Below are 11376 nucleotides of genomic sequence, written 5' to 3' on the forward strand. Positions count from 1 at the left end.
TCTGTCTCCTGGCTTCCTTCAACCTGGAATGATTTTATTGTCACTAACCTCCCCCTCCCCTGGATTTTCCACTGGAGGTTTGTAACAACAACAAACTAAGTTTTGATCAACACATCACTTCTATTCATAAACGATCCCAGCAAAGACTCCGTGTTATCTGTAAACTCAGAGCACTGTCTGTTGAACCCCACCTTGTGGTGTTGCTTTACAAAAGCATAATTCAATCCATCCTGTTGTACTGTTCCAGACTTCATCCATCTATTGCCCTGTTTATATCTCGGTATAAACACAGGGTAGGGGGGGAACAGTGTGCATGTGGGGCGTAGCGTGTTTGTGTGTAGTAGAAGAAGCAGAGAGACAGAGCACCAGCTGCGGCGGTGATGTGCAGAGTATGTGCGTCAACTTTGCAGGATGTTCAAATCATTTATCACCATTGATGAACCACACAAACAATATTATATCATTTTTAAACAGTACTTGAAATTGACCTACAAGGAACTGAGATGTGCATGCAATTATCGGCAAGTCGGCAGTCATGCACAAATCTGCACAAGACTGGTGAATGTGTATAAGTGAAACAGTTAATTTGAAAATGAACTTTGTTTAACAACTGTGGTGTATAACATGTGCATTTGACGCAGATTTCTTCTCAACACATCATCACAGCATTATTGTTCAGACACCACACAACAAAGCCTGCTAACGCTAAGGTGCTTGCAATTTGCAACATGCAAAGTAAACGGTAAAGCTTTTGTGAGACATCTGTGTTGATTTTTGGCAGCCAGTAACAGAGAAATTGGCATGCTTCCTTTCTAATGTTACCTTCCACATTTTCATGTTACCTGTGTCGGCATTACTGAGGAAAATAGTGGTTACTGGATGTAACTACAGTTCTCTGCGTTTGTGCATAGTTATCACAGCCACAGTAAAGCACATTAATTTTAATTTGCTAAAACAGTCTCAGTAGTGACGGTATTGCAAAATCCATGTCATGGCATAATGTGACATGGCATGAATTGGTATTCCGCCAACCCCTAACTCCTTCATTGCTGTAAACTTTATTGTGGCATATGCTCTCTTGTTCTTATGTATAATATTCTTTAATGGTGTACTTATTTTTATAGAGTGATACGTCTGTGCATCAGCAACAATGTCATGCTGATGATGATGATGGTTTAGGGAAACTGTAATGTGGAAGTAAATATTTGTAAGACCAATATAAGAACTTTCTATATCTGACATGATGTAAGCATTTGTGTGTTACTCACCATTTTCTGACAGCATGGTGCGGCCTGTATCCTGGATGGATTTGTCTGTCTGCCCTTCTCCCCATTTGGTAAAGGTCAGAGGTCGATTTTTCAGATCTGTCTCAAAATTCCCCTCTGCTTTTTTATTGTTGACGTTGATCTAGGACGTTTTGTCAACATCCCCAAACACTTGAATTCCTCCTTGTTCTGGGGCAAAGCCAGCTCTAAGCCTCGTTGGAAGCAAAACTCGGCAGCCCTGGAGAAAGAGTCTCTCTCCTTGGAGGACAAGTATTTCTGACCAACCCTCCGGAAAAAATCATAATTTGTAGCTGAAAAGAGAGAATGCAACACATGAGGAATAAATTAAGAGAGCAAAAACATTCATTCTGTAAGCTCTAAATTTTCATCTTGGCCCTCTGGCTTTTAAAGTCAGTTGAGAAGTCTTTGACAAAAAACACTTACATATTTGTTCTTCCTCTGACACTAAAATATCAGACTTTGTTTTAGCTTCATGCACAAGTGTCATTTGTCTCTGCTGTTCAAGATCAAACATTACGGAATATTAGCAGTTTTGTCCGTGTGGGTTCTCTCCGGGTGCTCCAGCTTCCTCCCAATTAATTAATTGGTGTCTCTAAATTGTCCTTAGGTGTGAATGTGAGTGGTTGTCTGTACATTGTCATGTTCGGGAAAGTAGTTTGATGATTTGAGTTTTGTGACATGGTGCGTTATACTGCTGGAAGTAGCCATCAGAAGATGTGTACACTGTGGTCATAAATGGATGGACATGGTCTGTTGCCTTTCTGTCATCTTGAACCAGTCTGCCCATTCTCCTCTGACACTCTGACATCATCAAGGCATATTCGTCCACACAACTGTATATTCTTTCTCTTTCAGACCATTCTCTGTACACCCTAGAGGGGTGTGTGTGTGTGTGTGTGTGTGTGTGTGTGTGTAAATCCCAGCAGTTTCTGAAATACTCAGACCAGCCCGTCTGGCACCAACAACCATGCCACGTTCAAAGTCACTTACATATCTTCTTTCTTCCCCATTATGTTTGAACTCCATGTTACATAAACATAATGGCATTTAAAGAGTTTTTTTTTTTTTTTTTTTTAAATGTGACACTACAAAAAAAATAACAGTGCATCAAAATCGATGTTGCTGCCAATCAGTGACCCATCCCAACCCCTGATGATGATAATAATAATAATCGAATACTCCTTGAATTGTATTTTATGGAAATTATTTTTGTTTTTTCTTTTTATTCCCCTAAAAAACACAGTGGAGTTGTGTAAACAAAATGGAATTTAAAGGGTTAAAATCCCAAAAATATAATTAATGTTTGATATGTATATTTCAGACTGAAGTAGCTTTGAAAGATTGAGTTATAAATATTAATTTATGATATTTTTACAGCAGTTTTTAGGAAGGAGCCATTTTTTGTCCCTATAGGGACAAATGTGAGTTTTTTTAAAGGAACTCTTAAGGGTTAAAAAAAATATGGGTCAAAAGAAACGCAGCAGAGGCCGTGATGTCCTAAATATTATTCCCTAGTACAGGTCAAACTCCAATAATAATGAATCCTAAACTTCCATTTATACAACTCAATAGCATATTTCTTTAGACTAAACTGATCTTTTACTTTAGTTTAAAAGATATGAAATAATATATGTTGAACACAGCCTCAAGAAAAACTAAACACTACGTTTAAATACAAAGTAATATTGTTATGTAACTAAAATGGAATACGCTGTATCTATCTACACTTAACGACACTAGCAACACTGAAATGTACTCATCTTGTACAACAGCTGCACTGTGCATATTAGTAAATTACAAAGAGCTTTGAAAGAAATTCTATAAAATATATATTCTTTAAAATCTAGAAAATATATAACCTTGTCCACAGATTACACCAGGTCCAGGAAATCCAGGAGGTCCTGCAGGTCCATGAGGTCCTCATGGTCCTATGATGCCAGAAGAGCAGAGAAAGAGACGTAAAATAATAGTAAAAATCCACTCTCTTACTAGTTGCATTGTGAGGCTGTAATGTTGGTTGTATATTTGAAAACCAAAAATGTTGCAAGGATAAAAAATCTTTTGCTATTAGCAAACATAACACACTTCTATTTTTCCATGATTTTCCCAACAAATGTTATGTCTGCATCCCTCTGAAAGACTTTTTACAATTTTTGACTTTTCTGAGTCAGTTAAATCTCTTTTTTGGCCCATTTTGCCTGAGGAAAAGAAGCTGCCTAATAATTATTCACACCTGATATAGGGTGTTTTTTCTCCTTAGGCCACACCCTCCCTCATTACACAAAAACACATCACCTGAAATGCTTAAATCCAATAAGCATTCAAGTTTATACAGCTTGGAGTTGGAAAAAATGCATAAAAATGATGATATGGGGCGGCTGTGGCTCAGGAGGTAGAGCGGGTTGGCCGTTAATCGGAAGGTCGGCGGTTCAATCCCGTCTCGAAGTGTCCTTGGGCAAGATACTGAACCCCGATTTGCCCCTGGTGGCTGTTCCGCCAGTGTATGAATGTGTGTGAATGCTAGTTTCCGTTTGAGCACTTAGGCTCAGTGTATGAATGTGTATGACTGGTGAATGCAGATGTAGTGTAAAAGCGCTTTGAGTGGTCGAAAAGACTAGAAAGGCGCTATACAAGTACGGAGCATTTACATTTAGTCAAAATACTCACTTGCCTAATAATTCTGCACACAGTGTAGAGTTTCAGACTTGTCAATGAGCACCAAAACTTTTCTGGAGGCTCATGGTGGCCTGACTCCATACTAAGACACTTCATGTTTGCTTTCCTTTTAATTTCTCACCCATAGAACATGGTCAGTGTAAATCACTAATGTCCTGACACACACACACACACACACACACACACACACACACACACACACACACACACACACACACACACACACACACACACACACACACACACACACAAATCAATGAAAAAAAATCTACTTAAGTACTTCTTAGCTTTTGTTTTTGTGAACATCCACATAACCACTGCACCAATCCTGTAAGCTTTCCATTTCACTTTTCAACAGATCCATTAGCTAGGCAGGCAAATCAGCTAATAAGTAAATAAAGTCACCTGGAGTCTTGAATGAACGAAATGAAACTCCTTCACTGCTGTGCACTTTATTTTGGCTCACACTCTCACAAAACTGTCTTTTCCTTATATGAATAATATCCTTTAATTGTGTACTTTTCATAGAGGAATACGTCCGCCCATAAGTAACAATGTTATGCTGATGATGATGGTTTAGGGAAACTATAACATGGAAGTAAATGTTTCTAAGAGCAATGATATAAGAACCTTCTATATCTGACAAATGATGTAAGCATTCAGGAAGCATTCGTGTGTCACTCGCCAAACACCATTTTCTGACAGCATGGTGCGGCCTGTGTCCTGGATGGATTTGTCTGGCTGCCCTTCTCCCCATTTGGTAAAGGACAGAGGTCGATTTTTCAGATCTGTCTCAAAATTCCCCTCTGCTTTTTTATTGTTGACGTTGATCCAAGCCGTTATGTCAACATCCCCAAACACTTGAGTCAGTATTCTGTTCTCCTCCTCGTTCTGGGGCAAAGCCAGCTCCAAGTCTCTGTGGGAGCAGAACTTTGCGGCCCCAGAGAAAGAGCCTCTCTCCTTATTAGACACAAAGTATTTCTGACCAACCCTCCGGACAAAATCATAGTTTGTAGCTGAAGAAAGAAAAACAACAACAAATGAGGAATAAATGAAGAATTCATTCTATATACAAGCTCTAAATTGTGTTGTCGTCTTGGCCATCTGACTCAAACTCTGTTGAGAAGTCTTTGACAAAACACACTTTGTTTTAACATGTTTGTTTTTCCTCTGACACTAAAATATCAGACTTTCTTTTGCTTCATACACAAGTGAAATATGTTCATTTGTCTCTGCTGTTGAAGGTAAACATTTTGGAAAATTAGTAGTTTTACTCATTTCAGGATGGCCCCTTCTAAAAATGATAATACAGTGTCTTAATACAATAAGGTTAAAGATGCCATGTATCAGTCTGCTCACCCTACAAGAAATCTAGCAAAGCACTGTCTCTTAAACAGCTATAATACTACAGTCTCCACCCATATGCACTCAATTCCTGTAACAATCCCTGGTAATGCTTGAATAGGATACTTACCCAGCTCTAATTTAGCAAGACTGGTCTTTAAGGTGTCAAGGTCCTGGTTAATGGAGCCAAACAAATCTGGATCAAAAACATTAAGTTTAGTTACCAAACCGGCAGTAAGTTGGATCTGAGTCCACATTATGATAGAAAAGCACCCTCTACAAATGAAAAGCTTTTCTTCACTCTTTGCTTAAGTTCTCTTTTGTTCTCAAACTGAAATTGCCTGAAAGAACAAAGAATATATTGACAGATTATTCAACAATAAAATGTAACTGTTAGTTAAACCCTGAGTGTTGTTGTTTCGAAGGGGTAATTGAGGGTTTTAATACTGCACCAATGAAAAAAAATATGGGTCAAAAGAAACGCAGCAGAGGCCGTGATGTCATAAATATTATTCCCTAGTACAGGTCAAACTCCAATAATAATGAATCCTAAACTTCCCTTTATACAACTCAATGGCATATTTCTTTAGACTAAACTGATCTTTTACTTTAGTTTAAAAGATATGAAATAATATCTCTTGGACACAGCCTCAAGAAAAACTAAACACTAAGTTTAATATCGTTATGTAACTAAACTGGGATACACTGTACAAGTGTTTGTGTGTCCACCCCTTGTGTATCTATCCACACTTATCGACACTAGCAACACTGAAATTTGCTCATGTTGTATAACAGCTGCACCCTGCATTTTAAGAAACAAACAGTTGTTACCCAGCTGTTGGAAAATATTTCTATAAAATATATGTTCTTTAAAATCTACAAAATATATAACCTCGTCCACAGATTGCAGAAGGTCCAGGATCACCAGGAGTTCCTCGAGGTCCTAGCTTTCCTGAAGAGCAGCGAAAGAGAAGAGACATAAAGCAATTTAAAAATCCTTAGCCTGACACGTAGGCTGTAATGTTTGTTGTCTATTTGAAAACCAAAATGTTGCATGAGGGGCTACCTAATTAAAAAATGTTAATTTATCCTCTGGTAAGCATGAAAGTATTCAAAAATTTGAATGTCAGTCTTCCTTATATGTGTTGCCTGAGTGTGACAGCAGATGCCAAGAAACAGACTGACAAAACTACATGGGGCCCATGATCATTTTTGCATGATTTTCCCAACAAATGTTATGTCAGTCCTTCCTTTATATTTTGAGATATGTTGTTTACAAAGCTGGCAGTCTGACCATCACAGCTGACACAGTGAGCCATTTAAAGAAACTGAACAAGAAAGCTGACCTCGGAGGATCATTTATTTATCATTGCAGATTGGAGAGAGATTGCAGGATTGTCACATTAAAAAATTTTGCCTGTCAAACAGGGGGTGCCAGAATTTAGAGAAAAGATCACTGGAGGATGGTCAATAAGAGTGTTCCTAGGACTGTGATTGCGGTTGTCAATGTTTCCCACCTGGATATCCTTCTGGCCCAGGTGGCCCAGGAAATCCTATGTCACCTTTGGGACCAGGAGGACCTGTGTCTCACTGTAGCCAGTTGGAGCCATCAGGCAGAGGATGCAGAACAGGAGAACCATCCTAATCTTCAGAATGCAGAACAGGAGAACCATCCTAATCTTTAGAATGCAAAACATCATAATAATATTTAGGGCCTGAGCACGAGAGACATGCAAGGAACCTATTGAAACTGACGGAAATATTTTTATTTCTTCCTTTCTTAATTTTTCTGCAAGTGAATCACATTTTTGGCAGCTTAAACATGCTCGAAAACTCAGAAGGGGCGGAAAATGTCATGCTTTATGGGTCTCGCTCATGGGTGCAATGTGGCAAAATGGCTCGCTAGCGCCCCCTAAAGAGCAGCCCCCGCGACAAGTTTTACTAAGACATATGAAATTTCTGTGGCACATGTATCATGTTTAGACATATAGACTGGTGATGAAAAGTTGTACAAACTGGTTTCACTGGAGGGCATGTTTGTGGTGTGGCATTGAAAATTGATGATTCTCCATGAAACTGGAGCTGTCGTTACTTCCGTGTACATGCTCACATCTGCACCAAACTTTACATGTTTGATAAAGTCCCACCCTGAAGACATCTATAAGCATATATTTTTTCACAGTCATAGTGCCGCCTACTGTCAACAGCAAGTGATTACTTTTAAGTTGTGAAGAACTACTCCTAGCGCCACTTCAAAACTATCTCAGACAACCCTTAAGACATTGATATGTTCTGAAGCTTGTGAGTTTTCGTTTCACGGTGTGTCAGTGGTTTGGCAGCGTAGCTCCATGCTTCGCCATGAAAGAGGAGGTTGTTGCAACTTCACTGCACATGCAGAAATTATTAACCAAACTCCCGCCCTGAACACATCTACATGCCAATATTCAGTACAGTCATAGCCCCACATAGGAAGTAAGCTCTGTGTGATAATCATCATGCGATATACATGAAATTTTCAGGATGTGTTCCACACTTGACGTACTATGACATAATGTATAATTACCAGGTGCTCCCCGTCTCACCCTGCATGAAGATTCAATTGGATTGTTTTATTGTTAGAGTAAATTAGATCACCAGAGTGAACCTTTCAACAAAATCTAAGTTTTAGTCCTTTTCAACTCTGCAGTCTTTGAAATTCATTTAAGAATGTGGTCATGTCAAAATTCAGTCTGTAGCAAAGAAGAATTACCACTTAGTACAAATTATGCATCTCCAGTAGTTCCCAGCTCATTGTAACACTTTTCATATCATTTTCATAGCAATATATACACATTGGCTGCAGGTAAATGTAATTTCCAAAGAGCAAAATTTAATTGAATGTTTTTTAAAAACAAACATGCTGTTGTTAAGTTGTTTAAAGGTGTTAAAAACGATGAATCTAGTACCAAATAGCAATAAACAGAAAGGAACTCACTGTATAAACGAGTAGTGATCTGCAGGATGTGCTACTTCTTCGCTAATTCCAATGAAAAGTCACTGTGGAGGTAGTGGAGTGACTATATGAGAGATTCCAGAGCAAACAGCTGATGTTGGTGATGTACTTGTAAAGACATTGCTTCATAGCACTACTAGCAGTCAAACCTCCACAGGGGACCTTTTTTCAAATTTGTGTTCCATTTGGAAAGTGGGAGCTAGCAAAGCTTAGTGTCTTACATAAGTAAAGTAAATTACTAATTAATATGCCATTACATGCACCAAAAATAATATAAAATATTAAATGTAGGCAGGGGTTACCCAGAATAGTCAGATTTGATGATTCAATAGGAGGAGTCTGATTCAACTCCCAATGTCACTGTCAAATCTTTGCAGCGCCGTTGAAACGAGGATCATATCATTTTGGTTATATTAGGGTGCTTCACGTCTGATTTTACACAGAACTACTTTTCTCCCAAGAAATTACTATACAGCCTGTTATTATATAAATACCAACACATAATGCTGTAAACAAACATGTGAAAAGGAAGAAGCTTTTAATAAATCTTTTTAAAGTGCGTGAATAAATTCAAAATTGTAACCCTAACCCTTATGGTAGGTGGCTACTGATGCTGTCACAAGAAGGGTCCAGCTGCAGAATAGTAGTATAGTATAGTAGCTCAGGGGGCGTGGCGTCAGCCTCGGTGTAGGTCAAAGTTCATCAGACTAAAAGGTGGGATTTGCAGAAGAAGAAGGAAATGTTGTTTCTCATCGGCAGGGATATACTGTGACTTTGAGACGGAGATGCCTTTTATGCGAGCACCATGGGTGGGCGCAGAGAAACATTTTTTGTGTTGTACTTGGATATAGTCAATGTCATTATGATGAAGACCTTGAAGACGTTTTTTATGACACCTGTTTCTAAAGTTTGTATAAGCATGGCACCACTGCACTGAACAACACCAGGTCGGGCAAGCCTGAGTCAGTCAGAATGCTAAAATAGTTAAATATAATAAAACTACAATGCAGTCTCATAAAATAGCTCTGAGTAGGCCTCTCCCTGGCTCAGCTCCCCTGTACTGGACCCTGCCTTTGCTTGTACTGACTGTGCAGTTACATACAGTATGAATGATAAGAATATCAATAACTAACAATAATCCATTTAATTCTTTCTATGGATAATTGAAATAGCTGGGCCCCTGAAAAGGTCCAGTGAATGGGCCCTCTATAGGCTACTCATATCAAGCGTGTCCTCTCTCTATCTCCTACATTAACACATACATGTAAACTGAGAGAAACTTACTCAGTGATCGGGGCTACATAAGTGCACATGCACTCACTCACTCACTCACTCAGGTTAACAAAAGATCTTCCTTGTCTTTCTGGATACAAAGTCCTTTATAATGTCTTTAAAGTCCATCTGTTTAGCCAGTTCACACTCAATGGCAAGTATTGCCAGGTTTTTGAGTCTCTTTTGGCTCATTGTGGAGAGCAAGTAATTCTTTATTATTTTCAGTTTACTGAAGGATCTCTCTCCTCCTGCCACAGTTACTGGTAAAGTTCAAAATATCCTTACTACAATGCAAATGTCACTATAAAGGCTCTCCAGCTTCAAGTCATAAATCCTGTTGAGCAACTCCGGGGGTGTTGGTGATCCTGATTCTGATGTGGCACTGTAAATCCTTTTCAGATGGAGCATTTGTTTTTCCAAATCTTCAGATAGATCCTTGGAATATTTTGTTATCAAATGTCTTAAGATGACGTAAGATCCTCCTCACTCAACTGCTGGAACTTGAGTATTCCCTTGAAATCATTGCAGATGTCCCTGATTGACTGAAATCTGGAAGTCGGCTGTGCAATGATAGCATCCACTGCAATATAATACTCAGTCCTTGTGTATCTGATAAGGCCTCATTAGATGATTTACAGGATGATATTATGCAATGGATTGTTTCAGTCACACTGGGGAGGTGGTGAGCGTTATCATACCCTTGTCCACGGCCGTCAGTGAGGTCGATTCCATGCCTTTGGAGAGGTTCCTCTATCATGCTAGCAATTTCTTTTCCTGTCTTTTTTGCAAAGTCCACAAACTCAATAAAATGTTTGTCTATTGTCCATCTTTTGCCGTTTTCATTATCGTTATACACGTATCTCAGAAGAAGGACGTTCTGCTCAACATGTGATCTATCTGGGGTTACATCACATACAGAGAAATATATTGACTAGAGTCTTTCGCCGAGAATGTTGTTGAGAACATGATTTCCACACAGTTCAATTAATTTATTCTATCCCTGAGAGATAGTGTGCTAGTAGCCTTTCCCCTCGGTCTATATTCTTTGATTTTTTCTAGATGCTCTCGCATGACAGAATGATATTTTGCAATCAGCTCAAGTAACCCTAAAAAATTCCATTATGAACATCACCAAGCTCACTGGTGTCCCCTCAAACATAGGTGTATCTCCCGGGTTCAGTGCCGCTCTCACAGGTTTCCCCTTCATGTCCAGCCTGTGTTCTTGGTTCTGGCTCCATAGAAGTAGACTCAACAACATCATTATCAGTGCACCCCACAGATGTTGCCGTGGGTTCAAATCCTGGTGTCTGGGTTAAATGCAGAACATCTTTGCTATTATCATTAGCATCATCCTCTTTCTCACAGGTGGCAGCTGAGATACATCAGGTAATCAAACAAAGCTAGACAAGGACACCAGATACAGAAGATTACCAAAATAAAACAGGAAGTAAAGTTTACAGGAACACACAAGGACAGATCTACCAAAGTAAAACACAAAACGTGGAGAGACAGCAAAATCAGGACACGGACAGAGACGGAACCAAACAGGAGACAAGACTACACTAAAACATGAAGATATAAGACTAAGGACTAAGACAGACCATAATGATAAAACACAGAAGTACACAGATCAAGAAAACACTAAGCACAATCAAAAGCACAGGACATATCACAAAATGTAACAGATCAAAAACAAACTAACTCAGACACAAGCAGACTAAACTAAAATGATGCAGACAAGGAACCTGAAGTAAATACTAAAACATGAACCAAGGCAAAGGACTGGGAACAAAGACAAGAACTAAA

At 39.0% G+C, this 11376-nt stretch overlaps 1 protein-coding gene across 1 annotated transcript; it reads right to left on the bottom strand.

Moving 5' to 3' along the window:
* Positions 1-4595: 4595 nt before the first annotated feature.
* Positions 4596-10302, bottom strand: LOC123961555 (mannose-binding protein C-like). The gene is made up of 5 exons (XM_046037041.1): positions 10269-10302; positions 6824-6886; positions 6199-6258; positions 5437-5502; positions 4596-4978 (listed from the first exon to the last, which is right to left on the bottom strand). The coding sequence occupies exons 1-5, from the start codon at positions 10300-10302 to the stop codon at positions 4596-4598; spliced, it is 606 nt and encodes a 201-aa protein (XP_045892997.1).
* Positions 10303-11376: the final 1074 nt, after the last annotated feature.

This window comes from Micropterus dolomieu, linkage group LG22 (assembly GCF_021292245.1).
Source record: "Micropterus dolomieu isolate WLL.071019.BEF.003 ecotype Adirondacks linkage group LG22, ASM2129224v1, whole genome shotgun sequence".
Taxonomy (NCBI): domain Eukaryota; kingdom Metazoa; phylum Chordata; class Actinopteri; order Centrarchiformes; family Centrarchidae; genus Micropterus; species Micropterus dolomieu.

Bases quoted from the DNA above. Each gene is read 5' to 3' on its own strand.
- LOC123961555 (XM_046037041.1), bottom strand. From the start codon at position 10,302: ATGGAATCGACCTCACTGACGGCCGTGGACAAGG. The intron at 5,503-6,198 runs GTTATATATTTT...TTTTTGATCCAG, and splicing joins TTCTGCAATCTGTGGACGAG to ATTTGTTTGGCTCCATTAAC. The intron at 4,979-5,436 runs GTAAGTATCCTA...TTCTTTCTTCAG, and splicing joins TCTTGCTAAATTAGAGCTGG to CTACAAACTATGATTTTGTC.